The sequence below is a fragment of the Somniosus microcephalus genome, unplaced genomic scaffold, assembly GCF_052327205.1.
Source record: "Somniosus microcephalus isolate GS21.2 unplaced genomic scaffold, FLI_Smic_1.0 unresolved_chr3, whole genome shotgun sequence".
In the NCBI taxonomy this organism is placed as follows: domain Eukaryota; kingdom Metazoa; phylum Chordata; class Chondrichthyes; order Squaliformes; family Somniosidae; genus Somniosus; species Somniosus microcephalus.
Window position 1 is genome coordinate 28,933,171 of NW_028225181.1, and position 19,619 is coordinate 28,952,789.

Sequence of the window (19,619 nt, forward strand, 5' to 3'; positions counted from 1 at the left end):
AAGTCCCTCATCCCTGGTACCATTCTGGTCAATCTCCCCTTAACCTTCTCTGCTCTAAGGAGAACAATCCCAGCTTCTCCAGTCTATCCACATCACTGAAGTCTCTCATCCCTGGTACCATTCTGGTTAATCTCCCCTTAACCTTCTCTGCTCTAAGGAGAACAATCCCAGCTTCTCCAGTCTCTCCACATAACTGAAGTCCCTCATCCCCTGGTACCATTCTGGTCAATCTCCCCTTAACCTTCTCTGCTCTAAGGAGAACAATCCCAGCTTCTCCAGTCTCTCCACATAACTGAAGTCCCTCATCCCTGGTACCATTCTGGTCAATCTCCCCTTAACCTTCTCTGCTTCAACAACAACAACTAGACAGGACTGGACAGGCTAGATGCAGGAAGGATGTTCCCGATGGTCGGGGAGTCCAGTACCAGGGGTCACAGTCTAAAGATAAGGGGTAAGCCATTTAGGACAGAGATGAGGAGGAATTTTTGGTGTGGTGAACCTGTGGAATTCTCTACCAGAGAAGGCAGTTAAGGCCAATTCATTAAATATATTCAGGAAGGAGTTAGATATATTTCTTAAGGCTAAAGTGATCAAGGGATATGGGGAGAAGGCAGGGACAGGGTACTAAGTTTGGATGATCAGCCATGATCTCATTGAATGGCGGAGCAGGCTCGAGGGGCCGAATGGCCGACTCCTGCTCCTATCTTCCATGTTTCTATGTTATGTAACAACAATTTGTATTTATATATTCGTATTTATAGTACCTTTAACGTAGTACAACATCCCAAGATGCTTCACAGGAGTGTTATCAAACAAAATTTGACACCGAGCCATGTGAGGAGATATTAGGGCAGGTGATTGGTCACAGAGGTAGGTTTTAAGGAGCATCTTAAAGGAGGAAAAAGAGGTAGAGAGGTGGAGAGGTTTAGGGAGGGAAATCCAGAACTTAGGGCCCAGGCAGCTGAAGGCACGACCGCCAAAGGCTGAGCGATTAAAATCGAGGATGCTCAAGAGGACAGAATTGGAGGAACGCAGAGATCTCGGGGGGTTTGTGGGGCTGGAGGAGATTACAGAGATAGGGAGGGGCGAGGGCCACGGAGGGATTTGAAAACAAGGATGAGAATTTTGAAATCGAGGCGTTGCTTAACCGGGAGCCAATGTAGGTCAGCGAGCACAGGGGTGATGGGCGAACGGGACTTGGTGCGAGTTAGGACATGGTGGAGTTTGGATGACCTCAAGTTTAAGGAGGGTGGAATGTGGGAGGCTGGCCAGGAGTGTGTTGGAATAGTCAAGTCCAGAGGTAACAAAGGCATGGATGAGGGTTTCAGCAGCGGATGAGCTGAGGCAAGGGCGGAGACGGGTGATGTTACGGAGTTGGAAGTAGGCGGTCTTCGTGATGGCACGGATTTGTGGTCGGAAGCTCATCTCGGGGTCAAATACGACACCGAGGTTGCGAACAGTGTGGTCAGCCTCAGACATAAGAACATAAGAAATAGGAGCAGGAGTCGGCCATTCGGCCCCTCGAGCCTGCTCCGCCATTCAACGAGACCATGGCTGATCTTCTGCCTCAACTCCATTCACTGGCCCTATCGCCATATCCCTTGATGCCCTTTCTCGTCAGAACTCTATCAACTTCTGTTTTGAATATACGCAATGACTGAGCCTCCACAGCCCTCTGGGGTAGAGAATTCCAAAGATTCAACAAAAAACAGTTGTCAGGGAGAGGGATGGAGTCAGTGGCTAAGGAATGGCGTGTGGAGCGGGGACCGAAGACAATGGCTTCGGCCTTCCCAATATTTAGTTGGAGGAAATTTCTGACAATTTAGAGAGAGTGGAGGGGTCACTAGAGGTGGTGGTGAGGTAGAGCTGGGTGTGTGCTGTGAGGAGGATGCCGAGAAACTCCAGTATGATTTGGACAGGTTGGGTGATTGGGCAGAAGCATGGCAGATGCAATATAACGTGGATAAATGCAAAGTTATCCACTCTGGTGGCAAAAACAGGAAGACATTATTATCTGAACAGCAATAGATTGGGAGAAGGGGAAGTGCAACCAGACCTGGGCGTCCTTGTGCACCAGTCGCTGAAGGTAAGCATGCAGGTGCAGCAGGCGGTTAAGAAGGTAAATGGTATGTTGGCCTTCGTAGCGAGAGGGTTTGAGTACAAGAACAAGGATGTCTTGCTGCAGTTGTACAGGGCCTTGGTGAGACCACATCTTGAGTATTGTGTGCAGTTTTGGTCGCCTTATCTGAGGAAGGACGTTCTTGCCATGGAGGGAGTGCAGCGAAGATTCACCAGGCTGATACCTGGGATGGCAGGAATGACGTATGAGGAGAGATTGGGTCGATTGGGCTTGTACTCGCTGGAGTTTAGAAGAATGAGAGGGGATCTCATTGAAACTTATAAAATTCTAACAGGACTGGACAGACTAGATGCAGGAAGGATGTTCCCGATGGTCGGGGAGTCCAGAACCAGGGGTCACAGTCTAAGGATAAGGGGGTAAGCAATTTAGGACTCCTCATTTTAGTCCTCCCCAAACTGTGGGACTCCTCAACTCCCCAAACTGTGGGACTGCTCACCTCCCCAAACTGTGGGACTCCTCACCTCCCCAAACTGTGGGACTCCTCACCTCCCCAAACTGTGGGACTCCTCACCCCCCCAAACTGTGGGACTCCTCACCTCCCCAAACTGTGGGACTCCTCACCTCCCCAAACTGTGGGACTGCTCACCTCCCCAAACTGTGGGACTCCTCAACTCCCCAAACTGTGGGACTCCTCACCTCCCCAAACTGTGGGACTCCTCACCTCCCCAAACTGTGGGACTCCTCACTTCCCCAAACTGTGGGACTCCTCACCTCCCCAAACTGTGGGACTCCTCACTTCCCCAAACTGTGGGACTCCTCCCCTCCCCAAACTGTGGGACTCCTCACCTCCCCAAACTGTGGGACTCCTCACCTCCCCAAACTGTGGGACTCCTCACCTCCCCAAACTGTGGGACTCCTCACCTCCCCAAACTGTGGGACTCCTCACCTCCCCAAACTGTGGGACTCCTCACCTCCCAAACTGTGGGACTCCTCACCTCCCCAAACTCTGGGACTCCTCACCTCCCCAAACTGTGGGACTCCTCACCTCCCCAAACTGTTGGACTCCTCACCTCCCCAAACTGTGGGACTGCTCACCTCCCCAAACTGTGGGACTGCTCACCTCCCCAAACTGTGGGACTCCTCACCTCCCCAAACTGTGGGACTCCTCACCTCCCCAAACTGTGGGACTGCTCACCTCCCCAAACTGTGGGACTGCTCACCTCCCAAACTGTGGGACTCCTCACCTCCCCAAACTGTGGGACTCCTCACCTCCCCAAACTGTGGGACTCCTCACCTCCCCAAACTGTGGGACTCCTCACCTCCCCAAACTGTGGGACTGCTCACCTCCCCAAACTGTGGGACTCCTCACCTCCCCAAACTGTGGGACTCCTCACCTCCCCAAACTGTGGGACTCCTCACCTCCCCAAACTGTGGGACTCCTCACCTCCCCAAACTGTGGGACTCCTTGTGGTAAACCACGTTCACTATCGTATCACTGTTAGTAGTTAGCACTGTTCACCACTGTTCGTTATAACTGTATCACTGACCACTATTGTATCACGGTACGAGGTCGCCTCTTGCCACACTGCTATACCTGGGATGACCACCGCCGACTCCGCCTTGGCTCCACCCACCAGGCCAGGTATAAAGGTGAGCGACTGACTGGTATTCCTCCTGCTTGGATCGGATCACCCACGAGAGTGGGCTCTGTTATTTAGTCAATAAAAACCTTTAGTCACCTTCGTAACTCTTCGCCTTTTATTGGAGGAATTGATAGGTATATCAATTTTATTGACTAAATTTAATGATGTCCGACAACGAGTCACAACCGGCGGAGGAGCCACCAGCGCAGCTCCCAGGAGCACAGCCACACCAGCCAGCTTGGCTGCGAGCCCTCAGACCGCCGTACCTGGACCTGAACCCACGAGCAGCAAACTCAGCCGCAGACTTTAAACACTGGCTGGTCTGCTTCGAATCATACCTGAGAGAATCCAGCGTCCCTCAGGCATCCAAACTAAGTGTCCTGCAGGCGCAACTGAGCCCGAGAGTATACACTCTCATCGAGGACATGACTACCTACGAGACCGCCATCAACCTGCTGAAACAGAAGTACCGGACCCCGGTAAACTACATGTACGCTAGGCACCTCCTAAGATCACGGCCGCAACAGCCAGGAGAATCAGTAGCCGAATTCTCACAGGCGCTATATGCACTCGCCAGGAACTGTGACTTTAAATCGGTGTCGGCAGCCGAAAATACTGAAGATAATATCCGCGACGCATTCCTGAAAGGCCTACGGTCCGAGTACTCACGGCAAAGACTGCTGGAAGCTAAAGACCTCAGCATGGAAAAAGCTGAAGCCCTCGCTATCTCCCTGGAAGTGGCCCACCAAGATCAGGAAGCATTCACCAGGTACTGCTCGCGACCCTGGGACTCGGGCCCGACCCCTACCACAGCACCCTTCCCAGCGCCGCCCCCGGGACCTACCTCTGCGTCGGCGTCCCGGACCCGACCGGCCCCGCCACCCCCGGCACCGGCCCCGACATCGGGCATCCGCGATCGGGCCGCCGGCTGTTTTTTTTGTGGCCAGGAGAAGCACCCGAGGTCGCGCTGCCCAGCCAAGAACTCCACATGCAGAACCTGCCTGAAGAAAGGCCACTTCTCCAAGGCCTGCAGGAGCGGATCCTCAGAGGCCAGCAGTGCCGCATGCGAACTATGGGGGCGGCCATCTTCGTTTAGGGCAACTGAGGCCAGCATCCCCACACATGAGTCATGGGGGTGGCCATCTTTGTTTAGGGCAACTGAGGCCAGCATCCCCACACATGAGTCATGGGGGCGGCCATCTTTGATTAAGGCAACCGACCCCAATAGTGCCTCATGTGAGCTACGGGGGCAGCCATCTTCTCCGTCATTTTGCCCTACCTCGTGGGAGACGCCATTTTACTCACCACGCCCGACCGCCTCGCCCGCAGATGACAACGACTCGCTCAGCTACACACTAGCTTCCGTCACCCTGGACCAAGCCCGCCCGCACCATCTGTCCAAGTCAATGATGGACATCAAAGTGAACGGCCACGCCACGACCTGCCTGTTCGACAGCGGAAGCACGGAGAGCTTCATCCACCCAGACACGGTGAGCCACTACTCCCTCTCTGTCCTACCAACGCGCAGCCGAATCTCGATGGCATCGAGGTCCCACGCCACGGACATCAGCGGCTACTGTGTCGTGACCCTGTCGGTTAAGGGCACGGAGTATAAAAACTTTAAACTCCTCGTCCTCCCCCATCTCTGCGCTGCCGTCCTACTAGGGCTGGACTTCCAATCCCACCTCCAAAGCGTAACCCTAGCATACGGTGGACCCCTCCCCCCACTCACAGTCAACAACCAGCAAACGTTAAACCGCCCACCGCGTAACACCTGCAGCCTCTCCACCCTCAAGGTCCCGCCACCCTCTCTGTTTGCTAACCTTACCCCTGACTGCAAACCCGTCGCTACCAAGAGCAGGCGGTATAGCGCCGGGGACAGAGCCTTCATTAGCTCTGAGGTGCGGCGCCTCCTGAAAGAGGGCATTATCGAGGGGAGCAGCAGCCCCTGGCGTGCCCAGGTCGTAGTCGTAAAGACCGGCGATAAAAACCGCCTGGTCATCGACTACAGCCAGACCATAAACAGATATACCCAGCTGGACGCATACCCCCTCCCCCGCATATCTGACATGGTCAATCAGATTGCACAGTATAAAGTATTCTCGACCATCGACCTGAAGTCGGCCTACCACCAACTCCCTATCCACCCTGAGGACCGCCAGTATACCGCCTTCGAGGCGAATGGGCGCCTATACCACTTCCTTAGGGTCCCCTTCGGTGTCACTAATGGGGTCTCGGTCTTCCAAAGGGAGATGGACCAGATGGTTGACCAGAACGAACTGCAGGCTACATTCCCCTACCTAGATAACGTCACTATCTGCGGCCGCGACCGGCAGGAACATGACGCGAATCTGGAGAAATTCCTCCGTACGGCCCAACGGCTGAACCTCACCTACAATAAGGAGAAATGCGTGTTTAACACCACACGCCTTGCCATCCTCGGCTGCGTAGTGGAGAACGGAATCATCGGCCCCGACCCAGAAAGAATGCGCCCCCTCATGGAGCTACCCCTCCCCCACTGCCCTAAAGCACTTAGGAGAACCCTGGGGCTTTTCGCCTACTATGCCCAATGGGTACCCAATTACGCGGACAAAGCCAGACCCCTCCTGAAAGCCACTTCCTTCCCCCTCACGGAGGAGGCGTGCGCGGCCTTCTCCCTCATTAAGGGAGACATAGCCAAGGCCACGATGCACGCAGTGGACGAGTCCATCCCCTTCCAGGTGGAGAGCGACGCATCCGACTTCGCCTTAGCCGCCACCCTAAACCAGGAGGGGAGGCCAGTGGCCTTCTTCTCAAGGACCCTACAGGGCCCCGAGATCCGACATTCGTCGGTCGAGAAAGAGGCCCAGGCGATCGTGGAGGCAGTACGGCGCTGGAGGCACTACCTGGCAGGCAAACGATTTACCCTCCTCACCGACCAGCGTTCGGTGGCTTTCATGTTTAATAACAAGCTGAAGGGCAAAATCAAGAATGACAAGATTTTGAGATGGAGAATCGAGCTCTCCACCTACGATTATGAGATCTTGTACCGGCCAGGCAAGCTGAACGAATCCCCTGATGCCCTTTCACGAATGACATGCGCCAGCGCGCATATCGATAGGCTTCAGACCCTCCACGACCAGCTCTGCCACCCCGGAGTCACCAGACTCTACCATTTCATTAAGGCCCGCAACCTGACCTACTCCATCGAGGAGGTCAGGACCATGACCAGGAACTGCCAGACCTGTGCGGAGTGCAAACCGCACTTCTATAGGCCGGACCGAGCAAGCCTGATCAAGGCCACCCGCCCCTTCGAGCGCCTGAGCATCGACTTTAAGGGGCCCCTCCCGTCCTCTGACCGTAATGTGTACTTCCTCAACATCGTTGATGAGTACTCCCGTTTCCCCTTTGCCTTCCCCTGCCCCGACATGACCAGTAGCACGGTCATCAAGTGCCTGAATGCCCTCTTCGCCTTGTTCGGGTTCCCGAACTATATACACAGCGACCGGGGCTCCTCCTTCATGAGCGAGGAACTCCGGCAATTCCTCCTAGAGAGAGGTATTGCAGCAAGCAGGACCACCAGCTACAACCCCAGAGGTAACGGTCAGGTGGAAAGAGAGAACGCGACGGTATGGAAGGCCGTCCTCTTAGCCTTAAAGTCTAAGGGCCTCCCAACCTCCCGCTGGCAAGAAGTCCTCCCGACAGCGCTGCACTCCATCCGGTCATTACTTTGCACGGCCACTAACACCACCCCCCATGAACGAATGTTCGTTTTCCCCAGGAAGTCGACTACGGGAACCACTCTACCAACCTGGCTGACCGCCCCGGGGCCGGTCTGGCTGCGGAAACACGTGAGGGCCCATAAAACGGACCCCCTGGTCGAGAGGGTGAACCTCCTGCACGCCAACCCCCAGTACGCCTACGTGGCGTACCCAGACGGGCGGGAGGACACTGTCTCCCTACGAGACCTCGCACCCTCAGCCGATCCGGAAACACCGCCACCACCCCCCCCAACCCCAGCCCAGGTAGACGGCATGCCGGAACCCCACGAGCCCTCGCCGACCACGCAAACACCAGCATCAACACCGGATAAGGCACCAGCACCGGATAAGGCAACACCACCGCTGCGGCGATCGGAGAGGCTTACGAAGCCTCCGGACAGACTGACCTACCAGAATTGGTAGTACACTTCACCCCGCCGGACTTAATTCTAAACAAGGGGTGAATGTGGTAAACCACGTTCACTATCGTATCACTGTTAGTAGTTAGCACTGTTCACCACTGTTCGTTATAACTGTATCACTGACCACTATTGTATCACGGTACGAGGTCGCCTCTTGCCACACTGCTATACCTGGGATGACCACCGCCGACTCCGCCTTGGCTCCACCCACCAGGCCAGGTATAAAGGTGAGCGACTGACTGGTATTCCTCCTGCTTGGATCGGATCACCCACGAGAGTGGGCTCTGTTATTTAGTCAATAAAAACCTTTAGTCACCTTCGTAACTCTTCGCCTTTTATTGGAGGAATTGATAGGTATATCACTCCTCACCTCCCCAAACTGTGGGACTCCTCCCTCCCCAAACTGTGGGACTCCTCACCTCCCCAAACTGTGGGACTCCTCACCTCCCCAAACTGTGGGACTCCTCACCTCCCCAAACTGTGGGACTCCTCACCTCCCCAAACTGTGGGACTCCTCACCTCCCCAAACTGTGGGACTCCTCACCTCCCCAAACTGTGGTACTCCTCACCTCCCCAAACTGTGGGACTCCTCACCTCCCCAAACTGTGGGACTCCTCACCTCCCCAAACTGTGGGACTCCTCACCTCCCCAAACTGTGGGACTCCTCACCTCCCCAAACTGTGGGACTCCTCACCTCCCCAAACTGTGGGACTCCTCACCTCCCCAAACTGTGGGACTCCTCACCTCCCCAAACTGTGGGACTCCTCACCTCCCCAAACTGTGGGACTCCTCACCTCCCCAAACTGTGGGAATCCTCACTTCCCCAAACTGTGGGACTCCTCCCCTCCCCAAACTGTGGGACTCCTCACCTCCCCAAACTGTGGGACTCCTCACCTCCCCAAACTGTGGGACTCCTCACCTCCCCAAACTGTGGGACTCCTCACCTCCCCAAACTGTGGGACTCCTCACCTCCCCAAACTGTGGGACTCCTCACCTCCCCAAACTGTGGACTGCTCACCTCTCCAAACTCTGGGACTCCTCACCTCCCAAAGTGTGGGACTCCTCACCTCCCCAAACTCTGGGACTCCTCACCTCCCCAAACTGTGGGACTCCTCACCTCCCCAAACTGTGGGACTCCTCACCTCCCCAAACTGTGGGACTGCTCACCTCCCCAAACTGTGGGACTGCTCACCTCCCCAAACTGTGGGACTGCTCACCTCCCCAAACTGTGGGACTCCTCACCTCCCCAAACTGTGGGACTCCTCACCTCCCCAATCTGTGGGACTCCTCACCTCCCCAAACTGTGGGACTCCTCACCTCCCCAAACTGTGGGACTCCTCACCTCCCAAACTGTGGGACTCCTCACCTCCCCAAGCTGTGGGACTCCTCACCTCCCCAAACTGTGGGACTCCTCACCTCCCCAAACTGTGGGACTGCTCACCTCCCCAAACTGTGGGACTGCTCACCTCCCCAAACTGTGGGATTCCTCACCTCCCCAAACTGTGGGACTCCTCACCTCCCCAAACTGTGGGACTGCTCACCTCCCCAAACTGTGGGACTCCTCACCTCCCCAAACCGTGGGACTCCTCACCTCCCCAAACTGTGGGACTGCTCACCTCCCCAAACTGTGGGACTGCTCACCTCCCCAAACTGTGGGACTGCTCACCTCCCCAAACTGTGGGACTCCTCACCTCCCCAAACTGTGGGACTCCTCACCTCCCCAAACTGTGGGACTCCTCACCTCCCCAAACTGTGGGACTCCTCACCTCCCCAAACTGTGGGACTCCTCACCTCCCCAAACTGTGGGGCTCCTCACCTCCCCAAACTGTGGGACTCCTCACCTCCCCAAACTGTGGGACTCCTCACCTCCCAAACTGTGGGACTCCTCACCTCCCCAAACTGTGGGATTCCTCACCTCCCCAAACTGTGGGGCTCCTCACCTCCCCAAACTGTGGGACTCCTCACCTCCCCAAACTGTGGGACTCCTCACCTCCCCAAACTGTGGGACTCCTCACCTCCCCAAACTGTGGGGCTCCTCCCCTCCCCACACTATGGAACACCACCACCTCCAAGTTCCCCTCCAAGTCACACACCATCCTGACTTGGAAATATATCGCCGATCCTTCATCGTCGCTGGGTCAAAATCCTGGAACTCCCTCCCTAACAGCACTGTGGGAGCACCTTCACCACACGGACTGCAGCGGTTCAAGAAGGCGGCTCACCACCACCTTCTCGAGGGCAATTAGGGATGGGCAATAGATGGTGGCCTTGCCAGCGACGCCCTGATCACATAAACGGATGAAAAAAAATCAACTAACATGGGAGCCAGGAAGGAAAGTTGGGTGGTCAGCAGTTTAGCGGCAACAGGTTTGAGGGAGCAGGAAGTGGGTCTGATGGATAAGATGAGAGGAGATAGGAGATAAACAAGAGAAAGATGCGAGTTCAGGGCTAGGGCAGGGGGCAGCCTTTGAGGAAGCTGGGCCCGGTGGGTTAGGGGGAAGGGAGGGAAGCGGCAGATGGTTTTGTTCGTAGTGACAAAGTCCATGAGCTCCTCGCACACGTTATTGGGAGGCGAGGGGGGAGTAGACAGGGGGGAAGAGGGGTTTAAGAAGACGGGTTTGCATTGGGGAAAAGCCGGGGGCTATCTCTGCATTCCAGGTTGCCGTGATTGGCGAGCTCACGAGCGAAGAGGCCGAATCTCAGTCGGAGATGGTTCTACCCGTCCCTACCTGCACTTTGTCGCTGCCTACAACGGCCAGCTGGCCCTGTTTCCCCGAGCACAGCTCACGGCTCCGCTCCCAGTTCAGGCTGGTGTTCGTGAGGAGGTAGCAGCTTTTGGAGAAGAGGAGCCAGCCGGGGTCGCAGATCCTCGAGGGGCATTCTGAGTCCAGAGAGAGAGAGGGGGAAGAGAAGAAAGCGGAAACGTTCAGCGGGAATGCCGAGTCAGGAGAACCCAATCGTACGTCTGGCCATTCCCCCCAGCAAATGGGTTGGTGACTGACGCACTCACAGGGGAGGAAGGTCCCTGGCACCATCCCTGGGCTGTGCTGAGCTGACCCGATCTCACCCGGGGAGGGACTGAGACACACAGGAAAATCTCAGGCTCCGTTCCCGGCCTGTGAGTGAGCCTGAACACACCCAGGGTAGTTCCCCAAACAGTGGGACTCCTCACCTTCCCAAACTGTGGGACTCCTCACCTCCCCAAACTGTGGGACACCTCACCCTCCCCAACTGTGGGACTCCTCACCTCCCCAAACTGTGGGACTCCTCACCTCCCCAAACAGTGGGACTCCTCACCTCCCCAAACTGTGGGAGTCCTCACCTCCCCAAACTGTGGGACACCTCACCCTCCCCAACTGTGGGACTCCTCACCTCCCCAAACTGTGGGACTCCTCACCTCCCCAAAGAGTGGGACTCCTCACCTCCCCAAACTGTGGGACTCCTCACCTTCCCAAACTGTGGGACTCCTCACCTCCCAAACTGTGGGAGTCCTCACCTCCCCAAACTGTGGAACTCCTCACCTCCCCAAACTGTGGGACTCCTCACCTCCCCAAACAGTGGGACTCCTCACCTCCCCAAACTGTGGGACTCCTCACCTCCCCAAACTGTGGGACTCCTCACCTCCCCAAACTGTGGGACTCCTCACCTCCCCAAACTGTGGGACTCCTCACATCCCCAAACTGTGGGACTCCTCACCTCCCCAAACTGTGGGACTCCTCACCTCCCCAAACTGTGGGACTCCTCACCTCCCCAAACTGTGGGACTCCTCACCCCCCCAAACTGTGGGACTCCTCACCTCCCCAAACTGTGGGACTCCTCAGCTCCCCAAACTGTGGGACTCCTCACCTCCCCAAACTGTGGGACTCCTCACCTCCCCAAACAGTGGGACTCCTCACCTCCCCAAACTGTGGGACTCCTCACCTCCCCAAACTGAGACTCCTCACCTCCCAAACTGTGGGACTCCTCACCTCCCCACACTGGGGGACTCCAGGGGACTGAATTGGTCGGCTCCTGTTCCTATGTAACAGGCTCGAGGGGGCTGAATGGGCCTAATCCTGATCCTGTGTAACAGGCTCGAGGGGACTGAATGAGCCTAATCCTGTTCCTGTGTAACAGGCTCGAGGAGACTGAATGGGCCTCCTTCTGTTCCTGTATAACAGGCTCGAGGGGCTGAATGGGCCTCCTCCTGTTCCTGTGCAACAGGCTCGATGGGCTGAATGGGCCTCCTCCTGTTCCTGTGTAACAGGCTCGAGGGGCTGAATGGGCCTCCTCCTGTTCTTGTGTAACAGGCTCGAGGGGCTGAATGGGCCTCCTCCTGTTCCTGTGTAACAGGCTCGAGGGGCTGAATGGGCCTCCTCCTGTTCCTGTGTAACAGGCTCGACGGGCTGAATGGGCCTCCTCCTGTTCCTGTGTAACAGGCTCGAGGGGCTGAATGGGCCTCCTCCTGTTCCTGTGTAACAGGCTCGATGGGCTGAATGGGCCTCGTCCTGTTCCTGTGTAACAGGCTCGAGGGGCTGAATGGGCCTACTCCTGTTCCTGTGTAACAGGCTCGAGGGGCTGAATGGGCCTACTCCTGTTCCTGTGTAACAGGCTTGAGGGGCTGAATGGGCCTCCTCCTGTTCTTGATTAACAGGCTCGAGGGGCTGAATGAGCCTCCTCCTGTTCCTGTGTAACAGGCTCGAGGGGCTGAATGGGCCTCCTCCTGTTCCTGTGTAACAGGCTCGAGGGGCTGAATGAGCCTACTCCTGTTCCTGGGTAACAGGCTCGAGGGGCTGAATGGGCCGACTCCTGTTCCTGGGTAACAGGCTCGAGGGGCTGAATGAGCCTCCTCCTGTTCCTGTGTAACAGGCTCGAGGGGCTGAATGGGCCTACTCCTGTTCCTGTGTAACAGGCTCGAGGGGACTGAATGGGTCTCCTCATGTTCCTGTGTAACAGGCGCCAGGGGCTGAATGGTCCTCCTCCTGTTCATGTGTAACAGGCTCGAGGAGCTGAATGGGCCTCCTCCTGTCCCTGTGTAACAGGCTCGAGGGGCTGAATGGGCCTCCTCTTGTTCCTGTGTAACAGGCTCGAGGGGCTGAATGGGCCTCCTCCTGTTCCTGTGTAACAAGCTCGAGGGGCTGAATGGGCCTACTCCTGTTCCTGTGTAATAGGCTCGAGGGGCTGAATGGGTGTACTCCTGTTCCTGTGTAACCGGCTCGAGGGGCTGAATGGGCCTCCTCCTGTTCCTGTGTAACAGGCTCGAGGGGCTGAATGGGCCTCCTCCCATTCCTGTGTAACAGGCTCGAGGGGCTCAATGGGCCTCCTCCTGTTCCTGTGTAACAGGCTCGAGGGACTGAATGGGCCTCCTCCTGTTCCTGTGCAACAGGCTTGAGGGGCTGAATGGGCCTCCTCCTGTTCTTGATTAACAGGTTCGAGGGGCTGAATGCGCCAACTCCTGTTCCTGTGTAACAGGCTCGAGGGGTTGAATGCGCCTCCTCTTGTTCCTGTGTAACAGGCTCGATGGGCTGAATGGGCCTCCTCCTGTTCCTCTGCAACAGGCTCAAGGAGACTAAATGGGCCTCCTCCTGTTCCTGTGTAACAGGCTCGAGGGGCTGAATGGGCCTACTCCTGTTCCTGTGTAACAGGCTCAAGGGGGCTGAATGGGCCTCCTCCTGTTCCTGTGTTACAGGCTCGAGGGGCTGAATGGGCCTCCAGCTGTTCCTGTGTAACAGGCTACAGGAGCTGAATGGGCCTCCTCCTGTTCCTGTGTAACAGGCTCGAGGGGCTGAATGGGCCTCCTCCTGTTCCTGTGTAACAGGCTTGAGGGGCTGAATGGGCCTCCTCCTGTTCCTGTGTAACAGGCTCGAGGGGGCTGAATGGGCCTAATCCTGTTCCTGTGTAACAGGCTCGAGGGGCTGAATGAGCCTCCTCCTGTTCCTGTGTAACAGGCTCCAGGGGCTGAATGGTCCTCCTCCCATTCCTGTGTAACAGGCTCGAGGGGCTCAATGGGCCTCCTCCTGTTCCTGTGTAACAGGCTCGAGGGACTGAATGGGCCTCCTCCTGTTCCTGTGCAACAGGCTTGAGGGGCTGAATGGGCCTCCTCCTGTTCTTGATTAACAGGTTCGAGGGGCTGAATGCGCCAACTCCTGTTCCTGTGTAACAGGCTCGAGGGGTTGAATGGGCCTCCTCCTGTTCCTGTGTAACAGGCTCGAGGGGTTGAATGCGCCTCCTCTTGTTCCTGTGTAACAGGCTCGATGGGCTGAATGGGCCTGCTCCTGTTCCTGTGTAACAGGCTCAAGGAGACTAAATGGGCCTCCTCCTGTTCCTGTGTAACAGGCTCGAGGGGCTGAATGGGCCTACTCCTGTTCCTGTGTAACAGGCTCGAGGGGGCTGAATGGGCCTCCTCCTGTTCCTGTGTAACAGGCTCGAGGGGCTGAATGGGCCTCCTGCTGTTCCTGTGTAACAGGCTAGGGGAGCTGAATGGGCCTCCTCCTGTTCCTGTGTAACAGGCTCGAGGGGCTGAATGGGCCTCCTCCTGTTCCAGTGTAACAGGCTTGAGGGGCTGAATGGGCCTCCTCCTGTTCCTGTGTAACAGGCTCGAGGGGGCTGAATGGGCCTAATCCTGTTCCTGTGTAACAGGCTCGAGGGGCTGAATGAGCCTCCTCCTGTTCCTGTGTAACAGGCTCCAGGGGCTGAATGGGACTCCTCCTGTTCCTGTGTAACAGGCTCGAGGGGCTCAATGGGCCTCCTCCTGTTCTTGGGTAACAGGCTCGAGGGGCTGAATGGGACTCCTCCTGTTCCTGTGTAACAGGCTCGAGGGGCTCAATGGGCCTCCTCCTGTTCTTGGTTAACAGGCTCGAGGGGCTGAATGGGACTACTCCTGTTCCTGTGTTACAGGCTCGAGGGACTGAATGGGCCTAATCCTGTTCCTGTGTAACAGGCTCGAGGGGCTGAATGGGCCTCCTCCTGTTCCTGTGTAGCAGGCTCGAGGGGCTGAATGGGCCTCCTCCTGTTCCTGTGTAACAGGCTCGAGGGGCTGAATAGGCCTCCTCCTGTTCCTGTGTAACAGGCTCGAAGGGCTGAATGGGCCTCCTCCTGTTACTGTGTAACAGGCTCGAGGGGCTGAATGCGCCTCCTCCTGTTCCTGTGTAACAGGCTCGAGGGGCTGAATGGGCCTCCTCCTGTCCCTGTGTGACAGGCTCGAGGGGCTGAATGGGCCTACTCCTGTTGCTGTGTAACCGGCTCGAGGGGCTGAATGGGCCAACTCCTGTTCCTGTGTAACAGGCACGAGGGGTTGAATGGGCATCCTCCTGTTCCTGTGTAACAGGCTCGAGGGGTTGAATGGGCCTCCTCCTGTCCTGTGCAACAGGCTCGATGGGCTGAATGGGCCTCCTCCTGTTCCTGTGTGAGAGGCTCGAGGGGCTGAATGGGCCTCCTCCTGTTCCTGTGTGACAGGCTCAAGCGCTGAATGGGCCTCCTGCTGTTCCTGTGTAACAGGCTCGAGGGGCTGAATGGGCCTCCTCCTGTTCCTGTGTAACAGGCTCGAGGGGCTGAATGGGCCTCCTCCTGTTCCTGTGTAACAGGCTCGAGGGGCTGAATGGGCCTCCTCCTGTCCCTGTGTGACAGGCTCGAGGGGCTGAATGGGCCTACTCCTGTTCCTGTGTAACCGGCTCGAGCGGCTGAATGGTCCAACTCCTGTTCCTGTGTAACAGGCACGAGGGGTTGAATGGGCATCCTCCTGTTCCTGTATAACAGGCTCGAGGGGTTGAATGGGCCTGCTCCTGTTCCTGTGTAACAGGCTCGAGGGGCTGAATGGGCCTCCTCCTATTCCTGGTAACAGGCTCGAGGGGACTGAATGGGCCAAATCCTGTTCCTGTGTAACAGGCTCGAGGAGACTGAATGGGCCTCCTCCTGTTCTTGTGTAACAGGCTCGAGGGGCTGAATGGGCATCCTCCTGTTCCTGTGTAACAGGCTCGAGGGGCTGAATGGGCCTCCTCCTGTTCCTATGTAACAGGCTCGAGGGGACTGAATGGGCCTAATCCTGTTCCTGTGTAACAGGCTCGAGGAGACTGAATGGGCCTCCTCCTGTTCTTGTGTAACAGGCTCGAGGGGCTGAATGGGCATCCTCCTGTTCCTGTGTAACAGGCTCGAGGGGCTGAATGGGCCTCCTCCTGTTCCTGTGTAACAGGCTCGAGGGGACTGAATGGGCCTCCTCCTGGTTCTGTGTAACAGGCTCGAGGGGCTGAATGGGCCTACTCCTGTTCCTGTGTAACAGGCTCGAGGGGCTGAATGGGCCTCCTCCTGTTCCTGTGTTACAGGCTCGAGGAGACTGAATGGGCATCCTCCTGTTCCTGTGAAACAGGCTCGAGGGGCTGAATGGGCCTCCTCCTGTTCTTGTGTAACAGGCTCGAGGGGCTGAATGGGCCAACTCCTGTTCCTGTGTAACAGGCACGAGGGGTTGAATGGGCATCCTCCTGTGCCTGTGTAACAGGCTCGAGGGGTTGAATGGGCCTCCTCCTGTTCCTGTGTAACAGGCTCAATGGCTGAATGGGCCTCCTCCTGTTCCTGTGTAACAGGCTCGAGGGGCTGAATGGGCCTCCTCCTGTTCTTGTGTAACAGGCTCGAGGGGCTGAATGGGCCTCCTCCTGTTCTTGTGTAACAGGCTCGAGGGGCTGAAAAGGCCTCCTCCTGTTCCTGTGTAACAGGCTCGAGGGGCTGAATAGGCCTCCTCCTGTTCCTGTGTAACAGGCTCGAGGGGCTGAATGGGCCTCCTCCTATTCCTGGTAACAGGCTCGAGGGGGTGAATGGGCCTGCTCCTGTTCCTATGCTAACAGGCTCGAGGGGATGAATGGGCCGCCTCCTGCTCCTGTGTAACAGGCTCGAGGGGCTGAATGGGCCTCCTCCTGTTCCTATGTAACAGGTTCGAGGGGACTGAATGGGCCTAATCCTGTTCCTGTGTAACAGGCTCGAGGAGACTGAATGGGCCTCCTCCTGTTCTTGTGTAACAGGCTCGAGGGGCTGAATGGGCATCCTCCTGTTCCTGTGTAACAGGCTTGAGGGGCTGAATGGGCCTCCTCCTGTTTCTGTGTAACAGGCTCGAGGGGCTGAATGGGCCTACTCCTGTTCCTGTGTAACAGGCTCGAGGGGCTGAATGGGCCTCCTCCTGTTCCTGTGTAACAGGCTCGAGGGGCTGAATGGGCCTCCTCCTGTTCCTGTGTAACAGGCTCGAGGAGACTGAATGGGCCTCCTCCTGTTCCTGTGTAACCGGCTCAAGGGGCTGAATGGGCCTCCTCCTGTTCCTGTGTAACAGGCTCGAGGGGCTGAATGGGCCTCCTCCTGTTCCTGTGTAACAGGCTCGAGGGGCTGAATGGGCCTCCTCCTGTTCCTGTGTAACAGGCTCGAGGGACTGAATGGGCCTCCTCCTGTTCCTGTGTAACAGGCTCGAGGGGCTGAATGGGCCTCCTCCTGTTCTTGTGTAATAGGCTCGAGGGGCTGAATGCGCCAACTCCTGTTCCTGTGTAACAGGCTCGAGGGGTTGAATGGGCGTCCTCCTGTTCCTGTGTAACAGGCTCGAGGGGTTGAATGGGCCTCCTCTTGTTCCTGTGTAACAGGCTCGATGGGCTGAATGGGCCTCCTCCTGTTCCTGTGTAACAGGCTCGAGGGGGCTGAATGGGCCTCCTCCTGTTCCTGTGTAACAGGCTCGAGGGGCTGAATGGGCCTACTCCTGTTCCTGTGTAACAGGCTTGAGGGGATGAATGGGCCTCCTGCTGTTCCTGTGTAACAGGCTCGGGGGGCTGAATGGGCCTAATCCTGATCCTTTGTAACAGGCTCGAGGGGCTGAATGGGCCTCTTCCTGTTCCTGTGTAACAGGCTCGAGGGGCTGAATGGGCTTCCTCCTGTTCCTGTGTAACAGGGTCGAGGGGCTGAATGGCCCTCCTCCTGATCCTGTGTAACAGGCTCGAGGGGCTGAATGGGCCTCCTCCTGTTACTGTGTAACAGGCTCGAGGGGCTGAATGGGCCCACTCCTGTCCCTGTGTAACAGGCTCGAGGGGCTGAATGGGCCTCCTCCTATTCCTGGTAACAGGCTCGAGGGGGTGAATGGGCCTACTCCTGTTCCTATGTAACAGGCTCGAGGGGCTGAATGGGCCTCCTCCTGTTCCTGTGTAACAGGCTCGAGGGGCTGAATGTGCCTCCTCCTGTTCCTGTGTAACAGGCTCGAGGGGCTGAATGGGCCTCCTCCTGTTCCTGTGTAACAGGCTCGAGGGACTGAATGGGCCTCCTCCTATTCCTGGTAACAGGCTCGAGGGGGTGAATGGGCCTACTCCTGTTCCTATGTAACAGGCTCGAGGGGCTGAATGGGCCTCCTCCTGTTCCTGTGTAACAGGCTCGAGGGGATGAATGGGCCTCCTGCTGTTCCTGTGTAACAGGCTCGAGGGGCTGAATGGGCCTCCTGCTGTTCCTGTGTCACAGGCTCGAGGGGATGAATGGGCCTCCTGCTGTTCCTGTGTAACAGGCTCGAGGGGATGAATGGGCCTCCTGCTGTTCCTGTGTAAGAGGCTCGAGAGGCTGAATGGGCCTCCTGCTGTTCCTGTGTAACAGGCACGAGGGGCTGAATGGGCCTCCTCCTGTTCCTGTGTAAGAGGCTCGAGAGGCTGAATGGGCCTCCTGCTGTTCCTGTGTAACAGGCTCGAGGGACTGAATGGGCCTCCTCCTGTTCCTCTGTAACAGGCTCGAGGGGCTGAATGGGCCTAATCCTGATCCTTTGTAACAGGCTCGAGGGGCTGAATGGGCCTCCTCCTGTTCCTGTGTAACAGGCTCGGGGGGCTGAATGGGCCTAATCCTGATCCTTTGTAACAGGCTCGAGGGGCTGAATGGGCCTCCTCCTGTTCCTGTGTAACAGGCTCGAGGGACTGAATGGGCCTCCTCCTGTTCCTGTGTAACAGGCTCGAGGGACTGAATGGGCCTCCTCCTTGTGGTGTATGTAACCGTTCCACCTTTGAGAGAACTATTTTAAGAGTTGCACTACTTTATCTTGGCTGCTGTGTACTGTAATACCGGTGGTGACCACACCGGTATATAAGTGCTGTGTAATGATTTATTGGGCAGTTCCGCCCTGACCTTCGACTAGTAAAGACCTGTTAAAAGTTACTCTTGTGGTCTGTGTAATAATTCTCATTATAACACACAGACTTAACAGTGGCGACGAGTACGATCTTACCCTGCGGCAGAGATACATCCAAGGCAGTTTAACGGGCATCGAGAAGAGGCATCCGCCCTCATCATTCTGCTGAGAGAAGACTTGGGTCTGCAGAGCAAAGGAAGAATTCTGACACGAAGCCTTTCATCAGCAACAGGCAGTGATCATCCCTTCTATCACGGTGGTGGGTAAGCCGATCAGCGACGAGCAGCAAGTCGGCCACGGTGGCTGTGGAGTAGGGGAGGGAAAAACGGAGGATATAAGGGCGGAGAACTCGACCACGGCCGGGGAAAAGAGCCGGACAGAAGTCGGGGCCAGAGGCGCTGAGACTGGGGCAGCGTAAGGCACGGGAGCCGCGGTGAATGCAAACGCAGCCGGTGTAAAAGACCGGGCTGCAAGCGGGCTGGGAGATGCAACAGCGTCGAGAGAGAGCTCGACCGCGACCGGGGAAAAAGGCCGGGCAGCTACCGAGGCCGCGAGGCGCAGCGACCGGGTCAGCGTAAGGCGCGGGAGAAAATAAAAAAAATAAAAAAACCGCGGAGAACTCAGCCGCAGCCG

General features: G+C 56.8%; 1 protein-coding gene across 1 annotated transcript in view; it reads right to left on the minus strand.

Moving 5' to 3' along the window:
- The window catches only part of LOC147091334 (C-type lectin domain family 4 member E-like), a 46,547-nt gene that overhangs the window by 8,607 nt on the left and 18,321 nt on the right, over positions 1-19,619 (minus strand). Inside the window, exon 3 of the mRNA XM_085976507.1 lies at positions 10,615-10,766. Coding sequence (XP_085832633.1) covers positions 10,615-10,766 — 152 coding nt within the window. The remainder of the gene's footprint in view (positions 1-10,614; positions 10,767-19,619) is intronic.